At 35.0% G+C, this 26,571-nt stretch overlaps 2 protein-coding genes across 4 annotated transcripts in view; one reads left to right on the top strand and one right to left on the bottom strand.

Moving 5' to 3' along the window:
- The window catches only part of LOC106081271 (serine-rich adhesin for platelets), a 194,359-nt gene that overhangs the window by 97,786 nt on the left and 70,002 nt on the right, over window positions 1-26,571 (top strand). The window contains exons 4-5 of the mRNA XM_013243122.2: window positions 4,176-4,304; window positions 19,482-19,667. Coding sequence (XP_013098576.2) covers window positions 4,176-4,304; window positions 19,482-19,667 — 315 coding nt within the window. The remainder of the gene's footprint in view (window positions 1-4,175; window positions 4,305-19,481; window positions 19,668-26,571) is intronic.
- On the bottom strand, window positions 4,397-20,414 carry LOC106081272 (beta-hexosaminidase subunit beta). 3 transcript variants are annotated; one of them, XM_013243123.2, is made up of 9 exons: window positions 20,099-20,414; window positions 13,536-13,741; window positions 13,396-13,475; window positions 13,149-13,332; window positions 12,985-13,088; window positions 12,611-12,929; window positions 10,357-10,486; window positions 10,100-10,301; window positions 4,397-4,879 (listed from the first exon to the last, which is right to left on the bottom strand). In XM_013243123.2, the coding sequence occupies exons 1-9, from the start codon at window positions 20,149-20,151 to the stop codon at window positions 4,442-4,444; spliced, it is 1,716 nt and encodes a 571-aa protein (XP_013098577.2). In that variant the 5' UTR covers window positions 20,152-20,414; the 3' UTR covers window positions 4,397-4,441. The 3 variants fall into 3 exon arrangements, with proteins under 3 accessions (XP_013098577.2, XP_013098578.2, XP_013098580.2); XM_013243124.2 differs by having other exon boundaries at window positions 20,140-20,414; XM_013243126.2 differs by having other exon boundaries at window positions 13,536-13,673; window positions 20,140-20,414.

Raw genomic sequence — 26,571 nt, 5'->3', positions numbered from 1 at the left:
CACACCCGTTCATATTTTGTAAACGTCGAGTGCACAGTTTTCAATAAGTTTTTGTGTACGGCTGCGTGCTGTCCATTCCATGGAATGATTACGAACGCCTTACCACATTGCACCATAACCGGCGGTATATGCATTGTTTTTAGAGTCATTTAAACTTAAGGTTGGTATAAATCAGTGATGGGCACACTAACACTATTGAAAATACCAAAATGTGTATGTGTGAGTTTTATCAAACTTCAAACAGCCGAACAAAGTCAGACAAAATTGTTTATACTGTCCGTGAGCTTCTACTCGTTTTTCCTAAGCCCGCGGGCGTAGGAATTTATGTGCGGATGAATATGCTGCTCATCTATGGTATACATACATATTTTGTACGGATGATATTCATAACGGTCGGTGTATGAAACAATAACGCGTGTTCACACAATCATCCAGAGGCCGAATTACCGTATACGTGATCGAATGTGCTTTTGTATCGAATGAAACTTCATCTCCTATTAAATGGATGTTATACCACTTTTGTAGACATTTTAAAGTCAAATTATTTACGAATTATGATCGATTTAAACATTTGCGATCTTAAATTTCAAATATCTTTGTTCAATAAAAAGTGCATAATTCACAATAGAGAGTTTTCGAACGATTTTACTCGTTCACGTTTGCGGTAATTTGGCCCAAGGTTTGTTAAGAACAACGTCTGTGTATAATAATGACTACATTGATGCATGATTTGCAGCGTCTCGAGCTCGAGCCTCCCAAAATGATTTTGTCTAAAGAACAAATTAAAATTAAATTTATGAATATTTCGGTAACATTTTTAAAATGACAAAGTTTTACTTTGTTGTTGAATTTTGAGAAAATTTTTTCATTTGATTTTTGGGATATAAAAAATTGCTGACATTCGACAAGCCAATTTTCCCCCAAAACATGACGGGGAAATGTTTTGGAACTGGTTTCAGTCGTCCACTTTACGCCAATCCAAATTTCATCACGATACCGCTTTCCTAACTCGATCTAGAATTTTCTAATGCAGCTCTTATCTGAGGTATTTAGGTATTTTTCGTCGTTAATACAATTTCTTTAAAGACCGAATCGCAATGTAATTTTTACAAAAGATAAAATTTTTGTGTTTGTTTTAAACGAAAAGTTATTAAAAGCTTTTTTAAGCCAAAATCTTCATGGAATTTTCTTGCCAAAAAAATATAAAAATTGTTCCGAAAGACAAACTTTTAACAAAAATTTTTCTAAGACATAATGAATTTTCTCCTAATTCTTGTATTATTATTATAATTGAAGTTTTATCTGTAGAAAAAAATTATTTGAAAAATAAGTTATGTCAGATAAAAATGTACAGTCAAAGCATTGCCTTCCCCAATGCTCAAATTTTGTTGAAATTGGATTTTTGCAAGATTAATAATTCTTTTTGATGATACACCCTTATGTGTCTTAAGACATTATTTATATATGTTTGTATATCGTAGCATTTCCCTTTCTTAATGTGTTCCTTTGAATGGACAAGTGAAATTACTTTAATGGATGTTTACAGAAGAACATCTGTATTTTCGAGTATCTTGAGTCTTCCATCGTTGTGCGGGAAGCTCTGTCAACTTGCATTATTCAAAGGCACACAAAGACAATAAATTTTTAAACAAACGCCTTTTTCTATTTTTCTCATGTTCAAGTACTTAATGGTATTGCGAGTATATGTATTAGTGGTGTTGAATTAAAGTGCCACCCAATAATTGAGGTATAGAAAATGTGCTTAAGGGAAATTTATTGTAGTAGGTATTTGATAACTTACCCCTTACAGACCATAGATTTACTTTTGACCTTGTCCGTTTCTAACTATCTAACATATTGCAGAATCCCCTTAAGGAAATCCCTTACTGCTAAGTCTATACTTTCAAGCAACGCATTTGCGATAGTGGGCGTATATGAAATTAATTTCGCAAATATGTACTTTGCGTCTTTTCTCTTTGCAATGTATTCCATTCCAAGGTGTCCATGCTTTTGATCAATGATGGAGGCCGGATGTTTATTTTTCATGCTTTTTATGATAAATGTCTTTTTTTCCCCTAGCGAATACTTTAGTGCGTTCATTTGTTAAAAAGGCCTATGAAATTTGTTTACTCAAGTCTAGGAGGAGCTAGGAAGGAAAATAATCCGCTTCTTTTATTTTCAGCTGGGATTATGCAAAACAACTATTTACTTTTAACATTGCACTGTGGTAGAAATTGTAGAAAATAAGTGTTAACTCCGAAAACCTTTGGTTCAAATCCCATAGCTGCTGTTGTTATAGCTGCAAATTTCCGAAGGGGGGCAGTACTTGGCCAGGAATGATACTTGATCGATCCCAGTATGTAAAGTCGACCGGTGTGGGGTCGGTTCAAATTCCCTTACTAATTTTTCTACAAGAGTTTATAGTTATGATGTGGTTATAGTCACGGGATGACACTCGTCATACTATAATATACCATGGTGCGAATGTCGGCCCGCTATGGCATACCATAACTGCTGTTCTCAAAGGGTTCTCCTTCTATAAAAGGAAAATCGGGAATGTGTTCCAAAAAAAATTTTTTTTAAGACAAAATTTCAATAAAAATTTTTTTTTTAAAACTAAAATTTTATAAAATTTTTTTAATGTTTTTCTAAATGTGGACTTTCAGTGAAATTTTTTTCTGAACATTAAATTTTAATGACTTTTTTATAACGACAACATTTTATTAACATTTGCTTAACCTAATTTAAACAGGTGTTGCATTTTTGCATCAGTGACTTGTCGAACATTTACATGTATGTATTGGCTGTAGGTTACTAATTTATAATGAAAAACAATTTTAAGGATTGCTCCGACTTTACAGAATGATGTAGAAATTATGTTTTTCAAAAAATTGCCTGTGGTATTTTCATTACAAATTTTCGTAAAATAAGCCAAGGAAATTTTTTTTCCCGACAAAAATTTTAAAATTTGAATTTTTTACAACTCTTTTATTTTGATGGAAAAAATTAAATGTGTCGCAATATTAATTTTAGTACATTCCGAAGTCCACTAGAAGATGTGAAAAAAATATGTGTACATATCTTTTTAACTTTATTTTTGATATTAAATATAGTGTCTGTCCTATCTTTTTTACCAATCCCGATTTCATGGAAAATAATATATAAAACAACGAGTGCACCTTTTATTTATCAGAGAACCAAGAACTTCTTACATGGAAGATTTCAAAGCGATTGTACCACAAGAAGGGTAGTAGTCTAAAATAGGTTAAAGGAAAAATTTCCAATGTTTCTTAGCACATTACCTTACCAAACTGCCATTTTTAAAATTTTGGTTTTTTGGTTTCACAATCCTAATTTTTTTAAGAAATTTTTATTTGAACACAAAATTTTTTGAAATATTTTCTAAAGACAACATTTCACCAAATTTGTTTGAAGACAAAATTTCACTAAAAGTTTTTCCAAAAACAATATTTTTCCAACGACAAAATTTTAAGGAAATTTTCTCCAAAGACAACATTTTCTCTAACGACAAAACTTTTTTCAAACGACAAATTCCTCTAGGTAAAATTTTAATAAAAATTTCTGTGATAATTATTTTTTTGGTCTTCTCAGCACTTTTGCTTAAAAATTTTGGTTTCATAACTAGCGATTTTGATAACTGTGCAAATTCTTAGCAACAACGGTAGCTGTTGTGCTGCTGACAGGGACTTTGAATGGAAGCCGTTTTGCAGAGGGAAAATTGACGGTTTTGTCATGTTTTAAGTCGTGAGATGGGTACATCAGAGTGTTTGCAGGCGCCACTCAGGTACGGGTAAGAGAGATGTTTGCTATCCTCGACAAGAGTTCAAATTATTCAACATTATCAAAATTAATCTGCGCAGTTTTCCGTTGTTTTCTCAAATTACCCAAATAGGCTACGCTTTTCTCTGTGACGTTGGCCTTTGTTTGGAGTAGTAGCGTCCCACTAAAACTTCACGAAATGGTGTAAATGTGTAAATGGTCACGTTTCTGACATAATGTTTTATGAAATTATGCCCGTATTCACATTTAAAGTAGATGTTTAGAAGGAATGCAGATAATACGCAATGCGTGCTTTTGCATCACTTGAAGCAGACAAGGCAATTGAAAAATTTTCTAATTTTCCCTTTTCTTTGCTTTATGTTTTTCTCTTACAGGAGCAGCCAAAAAACGCGATGTGCGCAATTTGAGTATATCGCCAACGGATTTGGGACCACCACCAAAAACACAACAAACGTCGAACGGTACTTCAACACGGCCAAAACCGGCGGTTATAACATTAACACGTAAGTGATAGCCTAATACACTACCTATTAAGGGGCCCAGACAACATTAAGGCCTCAAATAGCTGATAATAACAATAATAATAATAATGATGTCAAGTCGTATTTTTCTAATGCTTTTAATATTTTTGCTGTTTGCTTTAACAAAGGCCAAAACTATTGGCCGGTCTTGCCTCAATGCCGCGATATATCATACGACAATTATGCTCTTCAATGCGTGGTGTGGCTTCTTCCGTACTGCGATGTTCCCTTTCTGACCACAGCCTTTCGGCCACAGCACTAACGCGAGGGAAAGTTGTGGGCATAACATTGTATTCATTGATATATTCGGACCATAGGCATGCTTCGCCTCCCAGGACATGCTTCTTCTGTACATCGCTTCCCTCAAAATCTAAGGGCTCTACTTTATAGAATTTTTCCCAATCTCCTCCAGTGGACAGGACGTACATGTACCAATCTTGGCTGTGTATTATATCGAACTTACGAGCAGTCAAATCACGGGATACGTTTTTGAAGTCAAACCAGACCTGGCCAATAGTCCCTGTTGGCCACTTCATATATGGGTATTCGGTCATAGCCTGTAACAAAATATTTTTTGTTTTGAAAAGTAAAAAGGATATTTGTGATTTTTGGGGAAATTTACAAAATTAGGTTTGAAAAATTGGGTAAAATGAGATATAAATTACAATGTCATGAAAATAATGCAATGCTACACTGTCAGATGGAAAGAGGTGGCATTCAGGAACTGGCGCTTGGATAAAAATGCCAATACTGAACTGCTGCGCAAGCAGGCAATATCTTCGTGTGCCAATGCGCTTAGGCGCGAAAGATTTCTTTACGAATACTAAGTACTAAGTACTAACTGAGTACTAAGGTTTTTGCTTTTACACGAAGAAGTAAGAGCTTTTGGTCGTTCGTAAAAAGGGTAAAGGGTAGTTCTTCATCTATTCCAACTCTTGTTAAGGATGATCAAAGTTCACTGGCTGATATATTTGCAGGGAACTCTTCCTTGTCGGATAGCAATCAACCACTCCCCTTAATCGAAAATCTATCTGGCGTCATGCCCCAAATATTGTTTTTGAACTCGTGGAGTTAAAAGGGTTTTTGAGAATCTGGACGGAAAAAAATCCCCGGGCCACGATGGCATATCAACACTTGTCTTGCGCAGCTGTTTTTCGACACTTGCTCGGCCATTACGCAACCTTATCAACCTTGCTTGCCGTGCGGGAGTCTTCCCGGCGCGTTGGAAGGTTGCGAACGTCCAAGGCAAACAACCCTGCGATTGAACGTCCAATTGCGATATGCTCTGGTCTTTTCAAGGTCATGGAGAGCATGGTTAATCATGTTTAATCCCCCCTCCAATGTCTAATTTCCTTTCGCCAACGCAGTGCACTGCATTCATAGGGGACATCCCCTGCGTGTTGGTTGATAGAAAAAAAAACCTAAAAATCATCGATATGATATGATAGCACCCATAAACATATTAAAATGTTCACAAAATCAAAAGTTGACAAGACTCTTTCCGCACTAAGGGGTCGATTGTGAATGGCAACTCAACTATAGTTGCGTTGCCAGGCTATAAAATCATGAAATAACAAGTAAAAGCGTGATAAGTTCGGCCGGGCAGAATCTTGAGAACCTACCATCATGGATTCTGCTAACAATTAATACAAAATAAATTTACTTGAAGGGCATAATTTTATTCAGTGAAACTAGGAAAAACTAAAGCTTCTGAGAACCGAACAAAGATAATCGAGAGACCTTGCTTTGTTTATGTCCGGGACTACGGGCGTACAGGCTATTTTCCTTCTGTGAGAAACTTTTTTTATATCTACTTTGCTAAAATTTTATGTAAATCAGTAAATCATAAATAAAAGTTGCGCAGCCTTTACAATACGTATACAGCTCAATAGCTGTACATTATTTCCATTTTTTGTTGAGTTGTTGTAGGTTCATTTTTTTATACCCTCCACCATAAGATGGGGGGTATACTAATTTCGTCATTCTGTTTGTAACTACTCGAAATATTCATCTGAGACCCCATAAAGTATATATATTCTTGATCGTCGTGTAATTTTATGTCGATCTAGCCATGTCCGTCCGTCTGTCCGTCCGTCCGTCCGTCCGTCCGTCCGTCTGTCTGTCGAAAGCACGCTAACTTCCGAAGGAGTAAAGCTAGCCGCTTGAAATTTTGCACAAATACTTCTTATTAGTGTAGGTCGGTTGGTATTGTAAATGGGCCATATCGGTCCATGTTTTGATATAGCTGCCATATAAACCGATCTTGGGTCTTGACTTCTTGAGCCTCTAGAGTGCGCAATTCTTATCCGATTGGGATGAAATTTTGTACGGCGTGTTTTTTTATGATATCCAACAACTGTGCCAAGTATGGTTTAAATCGGTCCATAACCTGATATAGCTGCCATATAAACCGATCTTGGGTCTTGACTTCTTGAGCCTCTAGAGAGCGCAATTCTTATCCGATTGAAATGAAATTTTGCACGACGTGTTTTGTTATGATATCCAACAACTGTGCCAAGTATGGTTTAAATCGGTCCATAACCTGATATAGCTGCCATATAAACCGATCTTGGGTCTTGACTTCTTGAGCCTCTAGAGAGCGCAATTCTTATCCGATTGAAATGAAATTTTGTACGACGTGTTTTGTTATTATATTCAACAACTGTGCCAAGTACGGTTCAAATCGGTCCATAACCTGATATAGCTGCCATATAAACCGATCTGGGATCTTGACTTCTTGAGCCTCTAGAGGGCGCAATTCTTATCCGATTGAAATGGAATTTCGCACGACGTGTTTTGTTATGATACCCAACAACTGTGCCAAGTATGGTTTAAATCGGTCCATAACCTGATATAGCTGCCATATAAACCGATCTTGGGTCTTGACTTTTTGAGCCTCTAGAGTGCGCAATTCTTATCCGATTGGAATGAATTTTTGGCACCAAGTATTTCGTTATGATATCCAACAACTGTGCCAAGTATGGTTGAAATCGGTCCATAACCTGATATAGCTGTCATATAAACAGATCTGGGGATTTGACTTCTTGAGCTTCTAGAGGGCGCAATTCCTATCCGATTTGGCTGAAATTTTGCATGACGTATTTTATTTTTACTTTCAACAACTGTGTCAAATAAGGTTCAAATCGGTTCATAACCTGATATAGCTGCCATATAAACCGATCTGGGATCTTGACCCCTAGTAATCGCAATTATTATTACAGATATGCCTGAAATTTAGTACGACGGATCCTCTCATGACCATCAACAAACGTGTTTATTATGGTCTGAATCGGTCTATAGCCCGATACAGATCCCATATAAATCGTTCTCTCTATTTTACTTCGTGAGCCCCAATGGGCGCAATTCTTATACGAATTGGCTGAAATTTTACACAGGTCTCCAACATATAATTTAATTGTGGTCCGAACCGGACCATATCTTGATATCGTTTTAATATCAGAGCAACTCTTTTCTTATATCCTTTTTTGCCTAAGAAGAGATGCCGGGAAAAGAACTCGACAAATGCGATCCATGGTGGAGGGTATATAAGATTCGGCCCGGCCGAACTTAGCACGCTTTTACTTGTTTTTAATTTTTTGAGTAATGGCCTGGTTATGCTCTGGTAAATGTAGAACAAATGTATCGTAAATGTAAAGAGGCAATTATGCTTATTACCCAACGTAGCATTTGATATTTCAAACAAAACAATTTTTTTTAACAAAAAAGACTTGAAGGTGGTAAGGATCTGACATGGAAGAACTTCAGGCATAACTCAAGGACAGGTTGGAGAAGATAGAACTCCACGCAGTGATGCTTGAAGTTGAGACGTCTCTCCAACTGAATTGCGCAATTGATGCAATTGCGGCCTTCTCGAATATTGAGAGGGCATTTAACACCGAGGAGATGGGTCGACCGGCACCGCCCTGAGCAGCACGGGGAGACAGAATGCTGCCAAGTTTCCCTTCGGGACACTATGGATGAACTGGGACTGGATTGGGACTATACTGTGACACACACACCATTTCAGGGCTATGTGCCATAACGATAGGCGCAAAAGAAATTCTGGGAAGGGATTTACAGTTTTCGAAATAAGTTGTTGTTGGTGATGTTGTAGTAGCAACATTTGTATGTGGAGTTAGCGATTCTCTTCACGCTCGTTCCAGTCACCGATCGCCGCGGGAACGTCATGACCATTGGTTATAAAAGACGCCAATAGGACTTCAATTGCAGCGACTTCGTATACAAAGCCTTTCACTAATCGCAACCTGTGGACTCGCACGGTAGCTCCAAGCTGAGCTTCTCGTAATGACAATGAACACCAAGCAAATTGGAGCTCAAATTTTCAACTGATGTGGTGCTTATAATCATCGCGTGTCAGGTCGAAATCAGTATGTGCATATGGCGGCCCCCAAAGCCGTGAGCTCTAGTAGTGAGGTCGAAGTGCGTGAAGGAGTGTGTGGAATCCCTGAATGGACCTCAGTTTTACGACATAGTGATAACATGGATTAGAAGATACGACAGCGCCGTATTGGCGTTTACTCCTACTCTTTTCTTGTAATTTGTTGTTATCACATATGTCACACTTTTTTTCCACAACAGGCCAGACCGACCACCTTTTCATGATGGGCTACCCAATTAACCTTTATTATTAACATTAAATTGTAATAAATGCCGCAGAGAAATATCAGTTTTCAAATATTACTTTTTGGTTCTAAAATTTCTTCAAACTTCAAATTTTATCACTTGACACGAAAACGGAACGTAAAATTTTGTTTTTACTAAATTCTACTTTCCGTTTACGGACGATAAACGTTCGGTAATCGTTTGCTTACGTTTTCATAAAGCAAAACAAAAAAGCTGACACGTTTTCCTAAATTTACGGTATGTTTATGAGAGCAAAACCAGGCCTTAACTCATATCTCGCTAGCCAACAACTTACGTATTTTAGATAATCTCTCACTATTTCATTATTATACCCACCACCATAGGATGGTGGTATACTAATCTAGCGATTCCGTTTGTAACACCTCGATATATTAATCTGCTATCCCATAAAGTATATATATTCTGGGTCGTCTCGACTTTTTGAGCCTAACTAGCCATGTCCGTCCATCCGTCTATCGAAGTCACGATAGCAGTCGAACGCCTAAAGCTAGCCGCTTGAAATTTTGCACAGATACTTCTTATTGATCGTTGGGGATTGAAAATGGGCTATTTCGATTCAGATCTGGTAATAGCCTATATATAAACCGATCCCCCGATTGGACTTCTTGAGCTCCTTGAAGCCTCAGTTCTCATCCGATTTCACTGAAATTTTGAACAAAGATTTGAGATATAATAATAGGTGTAGCCCCCATATAAAGCGATCACCGGATTTAATTTCTTGAGCCCTTAGAAGCCTCTATCCGATTTGGCTAAAATGTCGAACATGGACTTGAATTATGACTTCCAACAACCATGCTAAGTGTTATTCGAATCGATCTATAAACAGTTATAGCGCCCTATAAACCAATCCCCGGATTTGACTTCTTCAGCACTTAAAAGCCTCAATTTTTATCCGATTTGGCTAGAATTTGGCCCAAAACCCTGTCTTATGACTTACAACATCAGTGCCAAGTTTTATCCGAATCGGTCAATATGGTAATAAAGGCCCCCCTAAGTATCGATCACCCGATAACACTTCTTGAGACCAAACTAATTAAAATAAAAACTCAGTTAATAAGGGTACAATATTCGGCCAGGCTGAACTTAGCACTCTTTTACTTGTTTTTACTTACCTCCTGCCACACCATTTGTTTCCAACCCAGCGTTGATATGTCTGCAGTAAATCTCTCCAAATATAAATATGGCAAATCGCCATTGTCCAGCTTTTTAGAAGTCAGATATTTCTGGATTTCTGAATTGCCTTCCCAACATGAAGGATTGACCTCATCAACTCCTAGGTGCAGATATCGATCGGGAAATAGGTTACGTATTTCACTGTAGTTATAATTGTCTTTAGAAATTTTTATTAAGCTCTTGGTGAATGACGTACCTGAAGAACTTGTTAAGGAATGTAAATGTTGAATCTTTGGTTGGATTGAATGGCCCCAGTTGACCCGCATATTTGCCAGCACATTTAGTCATGATCTCCGGATGTGAAGCACCCCAGGAAGCTGTGTGTGCTGAAAGTTGCAAGTAGTAAAATAATAAAAACTGAATGAATTTGTCAAAAAATAAATTCTGTTCATAAGTCGTTTTCTATACGCAAAAAAATAAAACGTTTGAGAAATTTTAACGAGAAATAAAATATTTTTTCTTGTATTGTAAATGTGTTAAGCCTCTCCTCATTGTCGTGGATACCGTCTGTAAAAAGTATAATGAACAAAATAATTTATATACATATTAAAGCGTGTCGTAATAAATACCAGTCTTAGCATTTTGCACACAATATCACGAAATCTACATTCACATATAGGAATACTTAATTTTTTATCTTCCGTCATCAGCGTCGTTTTCCAAGCCAAAATATAGGGATAATAACAAATATTAAAATAAACTTATATTTATAAATCCCTCGTCTACCTTCTTCCATGTCCTCAAATTGGTTTCGTTTGGAATGTACTTATTTCATTTGTTCACATTCTAATCTTTTCTGTATTACACTATTTCAGGATAACACTTAAAAAAAATTATTGTTTTACTTTAAAAAAATACACTTTATATTTTTCTTGATATTTATTTGTCTACCCACACCACTATGTGTCTGTCTATAATGGAAACTAGACATATATTTGGCTCATTCGCATGTTCAACGAATGTCCTCTTTACCAATCACTTGCGAAAAAAAAAGAATCGGATTTCAATGTCAAACATTATTAAAACAATTAACACCTTGTTTGAAAAGTTTTTTATAAGTCAATAACTGTTTAATCGGTCAAATTTAGGTCTATATTTAAAAGTACCTTTCTTTTGTTGTAAATCCAAAAACTCTTTAATGGCAAACGTGTTTCGATAGCCGCACACGATTATTCGTTTATCGGACCAATAATTATTCTCTTGTGACTCTCCTACTAGGGAGAGAGAGTATTTAAGCGTATATACCAGTAATGGATAAAAAGTGAAGGGCGAATGGTAAACTCGGAAATTGGCAATTTTTAAAGCTTCGCCATAGGTACGTCCAGTGAAAAAAATTATTAGAGCAACATGAAAGGATTTTAAAATAACTGTGCATCATAACATCGAAATAAATCTAAATATATACATATTGTTGAAGAGTTTGAATTAACACCTTAGATCTGCTTATATTTGGTAAAAAATTGAGTTAGAATTGTGTTACAACATTAAATTGAAATTGCTAGCCTCTTCAATATGCTCGATCAATTTTAAAATTAATAAGAATATACATAAACGTAAGCGCGACGTTAAATTGATTTATAAGGAAACAAAAACTAGTAAACATGTCTAAATATAGTTCAATCTGGACCATATTTGGGCCAGATGTTGGGAGGCCTAAAGTTATTCACTGTTTCAAATTTCAGCGAAAACGGATAAAAAATAAAGCATTTATAGGCACTAGACCTTTTATCGGGGTACCGGTCTATATAGCAGCTATATCTATTTATAGTCCGATCTAAACCATATTTTAGTCAGATATCGGGAGGCTTAAAATTACCCAATGTTTCAAGTTTCAATAAAATCGGATAAAAAATAAAGCATTTATGAGCATTAGACCCTTTATCGGCAGATCGGTTTATATAGCAGCTGTATCCAAATATGGTCCGTTCAAGAACTTAATCAGCGTGCATCAAAATGACGTATCTGTGCCTAATTTCAGCTCAATATCTCAATTTTTGAAGGTTGTAAAGTGAGTACAACAGACGGGCGGACAGACGTGTATTCGTCTTCGACAAACACACGGACATCGTTAAATCGCCTTAGAATTTTACGACGATCCGAAATATATATACTTTGTAGGATCGGAAATTGATATTTCGATGCGTTGTAAACGAAATGACTAAATGAAAGTGCAATACATATGTCTAACACATGCTGATTAAAGCGCGCTTTATTCGTATCTGACATACGTAAGAAAATTCATATGGATACAATAGGTTAAGTCATATGACAATACATATCGTCTGATAGCACCTTTAGGAGAATTCCTCGGAATCAATGAAAAAATTTTCAGAGATAAATTTCAATTTAAATTTTGTAATATGATATCACAATTTGATACCTTTGTAAACTTGTTCCCAGTAAATTGTTTCTACTTTCTTTGTAGCTTCCATTTGCCTTTATTCACTTACCGGGCGTATCAAATTCAGCAATCACTCGAATGCCTCTTTTGCGGGCAAATTCAACAATTTCTTTGACTTCCGCGGGTGAATATGTCATTTCTCGCCGATAGGCGCCTTTCAAGGATAATTCAGGATATGTTGTAGAGTTAAAGGTAAACGCTGAATCGTCTGATAAATGCCAGTGGAAAACGTTCAACTTGTTAAAGGCCATGCCCTCTAGTAGTTGTAAAATTTTCCCTTTGCTTATAAAATGACGGGCGGAGTCAAGCATCAGGCCACGATATTTGAAGCGAGGCTCATCGTAAATTTCAGTTTCTGGTATGCGCAACTAAATGGAGTGGAAATTTATTTGAAATTAAAAAAGTGCACACAATCCCACTCACCAGACCATTTGGCATAGGCACCAAGAGCTGAGACAATGTCTCCAGGCCTCTAAAAATGCCCCAAATTGAATTGGCAATCACTCTTCCGTCACCCCAAACATAGTCTGCAAAAATTTTTATTTTTTTTCATATAAATTCCTTATTTTCGTGGCCAAATGACTCACATGTCTCATCCATGTTTAAATGGGGCAATGTCTCACAGGCTTGTGTCAAGTTGACACTTAGTTGTTGGATTTTGCGAATGACTGCAGTTTGGGGCGCCTTCACATAACCTTGAGCTGACTGGCGTATGACTTTGGTGTAGCGCGCCATGGCATCCTGCAGTAGGGGGCAATTTTTATTGACAGCCTAGAAGACACGAAACCAATATGAAACATTGCCTTTTGTAGTGAACATTTTGAACAAACTTACCACTAATCGAAAATTCTCGGGATCAACACTGAAATAGCGACCGGTGTCATCTTGCCACCATGGTTTGGGCCAAACAGAACCTTTAATTCGTAACATTATCATTAAGTCTATAGATACAACACATGATGATAAGCACTTACCTTGTGCTGGCTTAAGATCTGGACCATAACTCAGGTAATGGCCACCTTGACTCCCACTTATGAAGATGGACCATAGAAGGATAAGAAAATTTACTTTGAGTCCTGGCATGTAGGTGATTATAACTTTCATGTTCACCACTTGAAATGCAAATGAAATTGGAAGGTGGTTCCAATGAAAACGAAAAGTCGTCATCATAAACGTTTCTCTGAAACGGTGATAAATTTAGTAACACCTGAATCAACCCCACCAACTCAGGGGTGTTACTGTTTACTTTTAATTTGGTATGTTTTTTTTTAATAATTATTTCTGCCAATTCCGTATTCCCTTTGTGCCCTCACTCACTCAAATTAAGCAAATATCTGCAACCATAATTAGTGAGAAAACAAAGTTTAAAAATATTGGCTAACAGGCAATCCTGGTCGAGCTGCACTTTCGTGGGAATGAGCTAAAATGCAGCCCTCCCCGTCTTCCATGCTAAAACATTGCTGGAATCCAACTATGGTGGCTTGAATTACATAAGGAATCTTGTAAATTTATTCCCCAGACACTACGAAGACTACAAAAACCCACTCTCATTTTAAATTCTGGCCATCTTGTTGTTGTCTAACTGAATTTTAGTTTAATGCAATTGAATCAAATAAAGAGGAGGGAGTTTCGTGTGAAATTTGCATTTTCCATGGCATTTTAACGATGAGCGATTTATACAACTAACATATACCGAAAAGGAGAGATGAAATGTTTGAGGTTCGAATAGGAGAGGACTTTATGAAAATGGTTTGAAATTATGAGAAATTCAAAGTTAAATCGCTGAGAAATCATTTTAAGTTAAACAATGGCAAATATTTCGTTTAAAAAAAGGCTAAAAGTTAAGTACAGTTCGAGAAAAGGAGATGTATGCATGTTAAGACGTAAAGGGTGATAGATGGGCAATATGTAATTCGAGTTAATAATCAAGTTGGCGCCCCGGTAGCCGAGTTGGTAGCGTCCTTGGATTACCAGTGTAGGGGTTGTGGGTTCGATTCCCGTCAGAAGCCTTGGTCTGTCCCTACTGTGGTATCACAATGGACTTAAAATTGTCTAAGTGGGTCTGTAAAGTACTGCCACTCTTACCTAACCTAACCTCATAACCAAGTTCGTTCATGACGATAGTCATGTTCGGAGATTTCATGGCCCACAAAAATGTTCCCAACAACTATGTAGAAGTAAGGCGATTTAGAAATGTCCGTCCGGGCGTATGTTGTATTTATACACAGGGTAGCTTTGTGCGAACATATTTTTTATTGATTCAAAAGACAAAATTGTGTGGAAGTTATTATAAAGTTAAATTCACTTTTGCTCTATATGACCACCTTTTACCTTGACCATTGCTCCGAGTCGGTAAAAAACGAGTTGCACACTGTACGAATGAAATCTGTGTCCCGCACAATGGCTTTCTTACAAAACCATTCTGGCATATTTATTAGTCCTTAGCTTCCCATCGAAAAAAACCCAAAATGAAAAGTCTAACGAATTGTCATCTGGTGAATTGGAGCCACTGTGTTAGCGAAATGAAGTGTGGAACATGATTTTTTTTACTCGTGTTTTTTGTGATGGTGTAGACTCTTCGGATGTCGATTGTCTAAAATATTTTATCTTAAATAAACTTCAAGTACTTGCGAATAAAATCATTGCTTAAGTCCCATATTTAAAGCATCAACTCAGTTTTACATATCAGTGTCTCGACGACCAAAATCCATAAAATATTTAATGTTTTTTTAAGAGAAAAATTACCTAAATTAAATCATGGTCCATCCAAATTTATTGATTTCCCTTTCAAAATCGAGTAAGAAAAAGACTAAATCCATTTTCGTACCAAAATATTATGATGTGCTGGCCAATATTATTGTTGGCCATCCTGTATGCGTTACTAATTTCTTCTTTCATGTCGACTAATTGATAGATCAACACATTAACATCGACTTCTATTTGGGCACAAGTAATTATGGTTGTTAACTCTTTTATCTTTTGCTGCTGACCACTCTGCACAATTAAATTATTTTGCTTTCGCCCATTCATGGGAAAATGTAGTTCAATGCTAATTTGTATTTATCTTCAGCGTATTAGCGTAAAACTGCAGCCCACTCATATGCCAGCCTTAGCTCCATTCACTGCCAACCATGCTGAGCGCATGAAGCGTTCATTCACATTAGGTTTGGCGCGTTGTGTTTCCAATGTTTTGTTTGCATTGCCAACGATTCGGTGTTTTGGTCCATCGTCATCGGCACCTGTGGTACTGGAGTGAGTCGTGGTAAAATTGTTGATTGCTTTGAAGCCCACGTGGAACCATATTTAAGATTTTTAAAAAGGCTAATTCACGAGAGTGTTAAATGCAAGATTATTACATGTCTGTCCGTGTGCATGTCACTATGCAAAGGAAGATGGTGTAGTCAGTGCAATCACAAATGTTTTTAGGAATATCGCTGAGATTTTTATTGTTCTCCTGGCATCTTCGATGTGTATTTTTATATGCTTGTTTGTCATCGTTTACCTATGTTATTAACATGTGTCGTATATACAGCCTTCTTAACCCCTTGACACACAAGCCGATTTCATGATCTTCCAATTAGTAAGAGAATAATAGGCGGGCATTGAAAAACAAACGATTGTTAAATGATTTCAAATTGAAAAGAAAACTATGGAAAATAAATGCTGGGGAAAAAAGCAATTAACCACCTTGCATGTGTGTATGTAAGTGCAAGTATTCGAAAAGAATTCCTTAAATATGCATAACAAACAAATCTATGAAATAAAATAACAAAGATACACAAAAAACCTGTTGTAGTAAACAAGACTGTCAACAACTAAGAAAGAGGGAGAGAGAGAGTGAGAGCAAGATCTTTTACTAGCTGGAGCTTAATATTATAACAGTCGCTCTTAAACAGTTGAAAATTTAAGAGAGATTATGGTGATTCGTTTGCGCTAGCAAGAGTAGAAAATTCATTACCAACATGTTGATAGATGTACTAGTGTGAGCCACGGCAACATCAAAGTGTTTGCAACAAGTGTAGCCAGTATTGGGGATTTCTCCCCAAAATGGGAATTTCTCCCAAATTGGGGATTATACTCAAATGTGGGATGATTTCTCCCCCAATAGGGAAAATGTAGATGCTATTTTTCTATTGGGGTATTAGGAATCTGAAGCAACAATAAAATATTATTTTCGAAAGGAATTTTTGATTCAACGTTTTTGTAAATAACCCACATATATTTTTCTAATAAAGGGTTTTCCTATTAGAGATTATATTTTGCTATTCAAAGAAAAGTGCCAAATATGGAGATAAATTATCGGATTTTTACTTCATAATAAATGAGGAGGTATGCGAAATGGCCCCTCTGATTACACTTACAGGGACATACCCTTTTTATGAAATTTTCCATAGTCAAATCGCAAAGTCCTGTCCAAAGGCTGTCCTTGAAAGCCTCACGAATTCTATCATTGAGATCTTGAATCGACGCTGCGCCTTTGGCATTCAGCTTATCTTTAACGTGGCCCCTAAGGAAGAAGTCGCAATGTGTCAAATCACAAGATTTCGGTGGCCAATTGTCCTTTCTGGAGATAACACGGCCGGGAAACTTTTTTTTTAAGTAAACGCTGTTCAGATCAATTTCATCCAACTCTAACAATTAAAAATCATTAATCATCTCTCGATAGCGCAATGCATTCCCCGTTATTGTTGATCCAACTTTATTTTTGAAAACGTCCAATGTCCAATGACCTCGTCGAATTATTAACCGCATCAAACAGACACTCATTGAAAGAGGAGAGGCTTTGGAGAAAGGTTCATGATGGAAACGATAATTTTTCTTCTCTCTTATATGTTTATATTTTTGAGCAATATATTTTATGTGTTATAGGCAATTTAATCCAATGAAATAAAAAGTGATTCATTCATGTGAAAAATATCAATTATTTATTTTTATTATTATTTAAAACAGTAAAAAAATTGCTTAAAGGAAAGGGCAATTTCAAATAATTGGTTTATGGAGTTATTAACCACTTTAATTAAATTTTTGAGCCTATCATAAATCCAAATTGCAAAATTGTAAATCAATATTACGAATGCCTTTATACATCTGATTTCAGCAAATTTTTCAATTGAATATACAAATTTCTTAATTAAACATAGATTTTAATTCTTGCACTCAATTTTAGCCGAATCTAGTAAAGAATACGTCTTTTTTAAATAAAGAAGTTAAATCTGCAGATCGGTTGATACGAGAAAAATATCAAGAGATGGCCTAACTTCGAACTTAATCTGGGAAAAATAAAAGTACCTGTTTAAAAATTTAAAAAAAATCGGCATTTTTAGAGTACAGATTCTTACTCTAAAAATGCCAATTTTTTTCTGTAAATATGGCAGCCCTGAACACAATGCAGCTGCCATTAGAAGAGTTGTTTGTGATTAACTCTTTTTTTAATGATTTTTATATTTATAGCGCAGATGCTGGGCAACAGGTGTTAATTATGTCCATGTTCTCTCTGTTTGCAGTTATCAATCTATAATGATGCTGCAAAGAGAAGAAGAAAGAAAGGTGATCTCCCTAAGTGCAGCAGCTGCTTAATAAAAAATAAATAAACACAAACAAAAAACAAAGCAAAGCGGGGCTCGTTTCTATGTATAGGCTCCTGACTAAATTTGGTCAAGCAAACCAGCAGACAGGCATTAAGCTGGTCAATACAAACAGGTTTTCTTGGCGCTTCCATCTTTCACACACACTGAGTGTTGCGACGGAAGAAGTTTTGTTAAACCACAGCATCATTTTGTTAAGAAGACTTATTCCGATTCTGATGGTGGTGGTGGTGGTGGTTGTGGTGGTGGTGCTGGTTGACATGAAAATCATGGTGGTCAGCTGACATTGTTTTCCATTATTAATGTCGTCTTTGGTGTGATTTTGAAATGAGTTGAAAGGTATATGACCACAGTAGGTGTTAAGTATTCTAAAAGGAAGTGATTAAAATTTATGAATGAAATAACTTGGTATATTCTCACTTTATCTAGTTAATGCCGTTCATTTAGAAATTTGAGTGTCTAAGTTTCTTTTACCTTCTTATTTTGTCTTGGCACCACCAAAGGATAGGGGAATATTAATTTTGTTATTGTAATAAACTTTTGAGACGATCTACCTTGTCCGACCTCCATCTTCTGCCGTAATCACACTGTATGTTTGTAAAGGGAAAGATGAAGTGGTAAGAGACACCTCGAAAATTGGTGTCGGAGATTATAGAAGGAGCGCAGAAAATCGTGTCGTTTGGAACGCTATTCTACGTTCGGCTAATGGACTAATAAAAATGTATGTTTTTAAAGGGAATATATTGAGCTGAAACTTGGTAGAGAACACTTGTTTGGCCATAGGTTAAGTTCGCTTATGTATCGTTCCAGGCTATCTATCATGATTTAGGCCAAACTTTTGAAGTTCATAAAAATCGCATTTTTATCCGATTTAACTTCATTAAAAGACAAATATTGGGTTGCCCAAAAAGTAATTGCAGATTTTTCATATAGTCGGCGTTGACAAATTTTTTCCCAGCTTGTGACTCTGTAATTGCATTCTTTCTTCTGTCAGTTATCAGCTGTTAGTTTTAGCTTGCTTTAGAAAAAATGTGTAAAAAAAGTATATTTGATTAAAGTTCATTCTAAGTTTTTTTAAAAATGCATTTACTTTCTTTTAAAAAATCCGCAATTACTTTTTGGGCAACCCAATATATGTATTTTTTTACAAACCATTCCCATCATCTTTATAAACATGTTTTACATGTTGCTAGCATTCACATTATGTTTATAAACTTGTGTTGAATGTTGCTGTAGACATGGCCTCAATGTTGTCGATCTTCTAAATATGTTCCTCCTAAAAGTATGCTGAAATTTATTTTTAATTAAACATTTAATTTTGTTTTTTTTTTTCAGAAAAACGCTTTAATGCCCAGAGCAATTGTACAACACCTTCTCCCTCGACCACTTCAACAGCAGCAAGCACACCTACAACGGGTGGCAGCACCACAAGCATCAAAGGTTCGCCGCCCTTAAAGAAATTCCAATTGAATGCCAGGCGTTCAGACAGCAAGGCACCTACGGGTAAAACTCCTTTGAAAGGTAGGTGAAAGACAATGTGCATGAATCCCCCTGATGGGGATTTTGGTTGACGAACTTTAATTCCCACTCTGCAATATTCCTTTCGGCTAGTCTAGTGAAAGCTTGACGAAATGGGGCTTTTTTGTGAGAAATATAAAAAAGTACACCGTCATTGTTGTCATTGGTTTGCTGTTTGCCAACACCAGTGCCTGAAACGTGATGATCGTTGCAAATACTTTTGTTGCTTTGTTGAGCAAATATAAATCAAAGCTTTCATTATTTCTTTCGAATGTTGTTTGCTTCCTTCCTGTTTTTTTTTTTCAATTCCAACATCCGGTTAAGATTTCTTTTAATTTGATTTCTGATCTCTGGATTGATTGAGTTGTTTCGCAAAAATTTCGAACGCCAATTTCATAGTCAATCATCACCTCCACTCTGTTTATTTGACTTACCCAGAGGTGTTTCCCCTACCATGATGAGCCACAATACTCACTTTTTTGGTCATATCGTAGTCCGTTATCTAATTTGATTTTGCGCCACTTCCAAATGATTTTTATTATCACAAATTAACACATCAAATCAATTTATTGGTGCCGCCGCCGCCGCCAAGATTCACTTTGGCAAAGAACAGCGGCAATGGCGAAGATGTTCAGTAACAGCGTTCAAATTAATTTGTTGTGCTAAGTGGGAATGCGAGATTTGTTTGCTCTCAATGCCTGTGTTGCGTTCTACAAATGATCAAATGCACTGCATGCCCGCGACTTTTGTTTTTCTCGTTTGAGCAACAGACAAAGAATGCAAGATTTTCTGAGTGCCAGTTTGAACCCAGATTGATTGCCTATTATGATATAAGATGAGATGGCAAACATCATTGTAAGATACGTAGATTTCTGTTTTAGAATGTTTATTAGAGTCTACGTTGTATCATCTTCGTCTATTATGTTACATAAGAATAGTGGCAACTTCACTTATTGGAAATGCAAAGAAAAGGTTGCACTAAGAGAAATTTCATACAAATTTTGTATTTAGAGAAAATTCTAGAATTTTGTCTTTAGAGAAAATTTTGTAATTTCATTGAAATTTTGCCTTTAGAAAAGATTTCACAGAAATGTTGTCTTTAGAGAAAATTTCGTGGACATTTTCTCATTAGCAAAAATTTCATGGAAATTTTTTATTTAGAGAAAATTTCATGGAAAATATTGTCTTTAGAGAAAATTTAATGGAAATATTGTCTTTAGAGAAAATTTAATGGAAATATTGTCTTTACGGAAAATTTCATGGAAATTTTGTCTTTAGAGAAAATTTCATGGAAATTTTGTTTTTAAAGAAAATTTCATGGAAATTTTGTCTTTAGAGAAAATTACATGGACATTTTGTCATTATCAAAAATTTCATGGAAATTTTGTCTTTAGAGAAAATTTCATGGAAATTTTGTCTTTAGAGAAAATTTCATGGAAATTTTGTCATTATCTAAAATTTAATGGAAATTTTGTCTTTAGAGAAAATTTCATGGAAATTTTGTCTTTAGAGAAAATTTCATGGAAATTTTGTCTTTAGAGAAAATTTCATGGAAATTTTGTCTTTAGAGAAAATTTCATAGAAATTTTGTCTTTAGATGGAAATTTTGTCTTTAGAGAAAATTTCATGGAAATTTTGTCTTTAGAGAAAATTACATGGACATTTTGTCATTATCAAAAATTTCATGGAAATTTCGTCTTTAGAGAAAATTTCATGGACATTTTGTCTTTAGAGAAAATTTCATGGAAATTTTGTCTTTAGAGAAAATTTCATGGAAATTTTGTCTTTAGAGAAAATTTCATGGAAATTTTGTCTTTAGAGAAAATTTCATGGAAATTTTGTCTTTAGAGAAAATTTCATGGAAATTTTGTCTTTACAGAAAATTTCATGGAAATTTTGTCTTTAGAGAAAATTTCATGGAAATTTTGTCTTTAGAGAAAGTTTCATGGAAATTTCATGGAAATTTTGTCTTTAGAGAAAATTTCATGGAAATTTTGTCTTTAGAGAAAATTTCATGGAAATTTTGTCTTTAGAGAAAATTTCATGGAAATTTTGTCTTTAGAGAAAATTTCATGGAAATTTTGTCTTTAGAGAAAATTTCATAGAAATTTTGTCTTTAGATGGAAATTTTGTCTTTAGAGAAAATTTCATGGAAATTTTGTCTTTAGAGAAAATTACATGGACATTTTGTCATTATCAAAAATTTCATGGAAATTTCGTCTTTAGAGAAAATTTCATGGACATTTTGTCTTTAGAGAAAATTTCATGGAAATTTTGTCTTTAGAGAAAATTTCATGGAAATTTTGTCTTTAGAGAAAATTTCATGGAAATTTTGTCTTTAGAGAAAATTTCATGGAAATTTTGTCTTTAGAGAAAATTTCATGGAAATTTTGTCTTTAGAGAAAATTTCATGGAAATTTTGTCTTTAGAGAAAGTTTCATGGAAATTTCATGGAAATTTTGTCTTTAGAGAAAATTTCATGGAAATTTTGTCTTTAGAGAAAATTTCATGGAAATTTTGTCTTTAGAGAAAATTTCATGGAAATTTTGTCTTTAGAGAAAATTTCATGGAAATTTTGTCTTTAGAGAAAATTTCATGGAAATTTTGTCTTTAGAGAAAATTTCATGGAAATTTTGTCTTTAGAGAAAATTTCATGGAAATTTTGTCTTTAGAGAAAATTTCATGGAAATTTTGTCTTTAGAGAAAATTTCATGGAAATTTTGTCTTTAGAGAAAATTTCACGGAAATTTTGTCTTTAGAGAAAATTTCATGGAAATTTTGTCTTTAGAGAAAATTTCATGGAAATTTTGTCTTTAGAGAAAATTTCATGGAAATTTTGTCTTTAGAGAAAATTTCATGGAAATTTTGTCTTTAGAGAAAATTTCATGGAAATTTTGTCTTTAGAGGAAATTTCATGGAAATTTTGTCTTTAGAGAACAGTTAATGGATATTTTGTCTTTAAAAAATTTAATGGAAATTTTGTCTTTAGAGAAAATTTCATGGAAATTTTGTTTTTAGAGAAAATTTCATGGAAATTTTGTCTCTAGAGAAAATTTCATGGATTTTGTCTTTAGTGAAAATTTCATGGATTTTATCTTTAGTGAAAATTTCATGGAAATTTTGTCTTTAGAGAAAATTTCATGGAAATTTTGTCTTTAGAGAAAATTTTATGGAATTGTTTTTAGAGAAAACTTCACAGAAATTTTGTCTTTAGAGAAAATTTCATGAACATTTTGTCATTAACAAAAATTTCATGGAAATTTTGTCTTAAGAGAAAGTTGCATGGACATTTTGTCATTAGCAAAAAAAAAAAAAAAAATAGAATAAATTTAATTAAAATTTTTTTCTGGCTACGTCCCTGCCATGCATACATGATTACACGCCAATCCACAAAGAGCCATTCTTTTTACAGCATGCCCTACCTTGCCTAAAAAGGTAAACGAAACAGATTTTAATTAATTCCGGCTATAAATGGGTATATATTTTACTGGCAGCTAAGAAAAAAATCTTAAAATACATTTACATATTTTAAGCAATTATATACCTCTTTTTATTCTACACTAACTATAAAGTTATGTATGAAATATTTTTTTACTTACTTCGAAAACATGATGATCTTCAAATAAGCAAATCCACAAAATCAGTGGCAATAAACTTCAGTAAAAATTTACTAAAAAAATTTTTTCCAATCCAAAATTGTATTTGGAATTTTTGAACGTGAATTAAATATTTTTATACTGGTTATAAAGAAAAAACAAATTAAGGAAATTTTCATATCATTTTAAGTATATGAACTAAATGCAATATAGGATATGGGCCTGTAGTTAAGCAAATTTTCTTAACAGAAGAGAAAGTTTTAATAAAGCGTAATAAAATTGTTATACCAATTTTGGGTAAATTTTTTACTACATTATACGTTACGCTTTTACACTTCTACACTGTAAATATTTAAAAAAAATACATATTTACTTTTTTTTACCACTGAGGCCTAGAGTGTGAAGAATTTCGCCAAGCGTCAAGCCACAAATGTGCAAAAGATTTACACTTTGCTGCTCATTAACTGGTAGGCCTTTTGGCATGAAAGTAAAAGTTGAGAAAGAAATACGAGGCAACAAAAGAAAATTGTAAACGCTTCAAATATAATCGCAATGGAATTAATTGCCTTTTTAAATCATAAATAACTCTCTACACATACACACACAATTAATGGCTAATTGAATGGCAGCGGCACAAATGCTGCCACCAAATGCCTTGCCATTCATTCATTCACTCATGCCTTAAATCGATTGATTCGATTCCAAACCATCCAACCATCCATCATTTTGGGTGGCACGGCTTGTGCTGGAATTGCTAAGCGTGAATAGGACACCTCCTCCTTGGGTAGAGGAGAGTTGGGAAATTTGGTGTTGAAAAAGTTGTCAACTTAATTTGCGCCACTGAATTGGCAGTGATTGGGGGCCAAATTAGGACATGACTTATCTTAATCGGCAGTAAAGTATTCGATCCAGTTTAAACAAAATATGAATGTGTTGGCCAATTGAGTTATGGCGATGACGGGGTGACGGCCTCAATGGCCATGCGTGACCAATTCTTCATGTGGATGGGGGGAGACTGCAAGTCTCCTCTATTGGTGCTGCTTTGGTAAACACGATACTTCAAATCACTCACGTTGCAATATCATGAAAGTCCCATAGATGAATTTGCACACCTCCGTTCAATGTTAGGAGAATCGAATGGCTGACATTGGCCATTGTGGAAAACACTTTCGGAACTGTAGCTGACTTGAATGGTTGTCTGTTGGTGTGTCACATTCATTACCGTGTCACAAACACCATACAATTCAAACTTCAAACAAGGAGGTAATTGTTGCTCTCCCAACACAAAAAAAATATGAGTTGCAAAGTGTTTCAGAGTTTTTGCTCTTGCCGCCCCAAAGGGAACCCAAAAAAGTTGTCAATTTAAAAATGTATGAATTAACCAACACATGCGTACATATGAACATGTACATAGGTATATACCACCTACCCACATGGTGGTGCTTGTGTGCATGTGGGGGGGACAAATATACTTTCGCATGAAATGTCAAATAAATAAACAACAACAACAACTTTTTAAATTGTACATCGTTAAGAGCGCGTTCAACCATTCCACTCCCTGCCTCAAGTACAACACAAATGAATAATTGCCTTACACTGACACTTACACAGTCGCACTAGTTGTTGGTGTTTGTATGGGTGAAACATGAACGCGTACATACAATACACATTGAGTGAATGAGTTCTTGCTTTGTGTGCCATTGAATGAAGTTGAGCAAAAGGACTTGTTTTTAAAGGATTTGTGGTATTTATGCATTTATTGCAGCTTTAACAAATTGGGAATTGTGTTCAGCACAAAAAATAGGAAGCTCAATAAAGCTGATGGAAAAAATGTGCAGAATAAATTTAAATCCACAAAATGTAGGTGGGCTACATAGTGGAGTTTTGAGAGGAAAAATTAAAAATTTGCCCATGAACATTCCGCTACAAGTTTAAGCTCAATGAGAAGGGACCTCGTCTAAATGTTTTCGTTAAAATATACAATTGTAAACAAATAGTTTTGCAACATTTTTTTTGTCAATTTAATACCCATCTTTGACCAGCAATTGCTGTATTTCTTGTTTATTTAATTTCAGATTTTGGATTTAATTTCAAAATTTATTTCTTCAATAAAAATTGGAAATTGCAAAATAAAAGTATTTTGAAACGAAGATATGACAGTCTGCCACTTAGTAGGGTCACTAAAGTTCCTTAGTACTTTATGTAATGTTTCATTTCTCAAAAATAAATATCGTTATCAAACGTCAACAACTTGATTGGTGATTCATTTGCAAATATGGCTTGGTCATTGCGGTTATGACCTCATACAATCATTTTATTGATGTCTTATTAAAACATGATGTGGTTATAGGTTTGGAAGACGACTCTTAACGCCTTTGGACTTTGTAGTTCAAGTTCTGTCAGAGAAAGATTTATTTGTTGCGTCTTTGTCGTCTAGGAAAGTGTTAAGTCAATGATGTAATTTCTTTATAAATAATTTATTTGAATTTATAATGAAGTGCTGTTTCCCACTTGGAAAAAAATCAAAACCAAATTATAGTTTCGCATGAAAAATACTTCATTAGCAATAAATGAGCTAAACCCTCACGGAACTGTAGTGATATTTCACACCCATATGAAAACTGAAGAAGAGCCAATTGTTTGCTTCTTTTTTTCCTGTTTTTGAAAGTGCAATTATTATCTTGTTATTTTATCATCAGAGTCTTTTTAAAAAGGCGACTATGTAATCGCTCGCAAAACAATAGTGACTATATTAATGGAAATTAAGAAATGAAATTTTAGCAATAACGTAAAGGTGAGGTTGTAAACAGATCTCTGAAAGAGTATAACACTGGACTGTGGTTGTACGAAGCTAAAAGGCAGAAATATCAATATATCACTAGAAGAGTGTTCTTTTGAGTCTTTTAGTTATCAATGATATCCGATGAATGAGGTACAAGTTGTTGCCTTTACAAACGAATTCGTTATATGGCGGAAGGAAGATTTATCCTTATTCCTTACGCAAAAAAGGCGGACATGGTACTCTTCACCAGAAAAGGCAGATCGATGATTTAAGGGGCAAGCCCAGAGTAGAACTATCACTATCATAGAAATCTTAACACAAAGGTATTATTCTTGACAAAAAATTAAATTGTAGACAGAAAGTCGAGATGAAGGTCCTAAGAGAACGGAATGTGATGGGTTTTTGCAGTTTTGGTTCGACAGGTTTTGCAGATTGTTTTGTTTTGAAAAATAGTACCCGTAGGGGTAGACTTAATACTATACTCGGCTTGCAGCCATTGTATAATGTAAAGTTTCCAAGAACATTCCAT

The sequence above is a fragment of the Stomoxys calcitrans genome, chromosome 3 (genome assembly GCF_963082655.1).
Source record: "Stomoxys calcitrans chromosome 3, idStoCalc2.1, whole genome shotgun sequence".
Classification (NCBI taxonomy): Eukaryota; Metazoa; Arthropoda; class Insecta; order Diptera; family Muscidae; genus Stomoxys; species Stomoxys calcitrans.
This window is presented reverse-complemented; position numbering and strand designations above follow the sequence as displayed.

Coding starts and splice junctions, on each gene's coding strand:
- LOC106081272 (XM_013243123.2), bottom strand. CDS start 20,151: ATGACCAAAAAAGTGAGTATTGTGGCTCATCATGGTAGGGGAAACACC. Junction 13,333..13,395: donor CCGAGAATTTTCGATTAGTG/GTAAGTTTGTTC, acceptor CGTGTCTTCTAG/GCTGTCAATAAAAATTGCCC. Junction 10,487..12,610: donor TGCTGAATTTGATACGCCCG/GTAAGTGAATAA, acceptor TGCAACTTTCAG/CACACACAGCTTCCTGGGGT.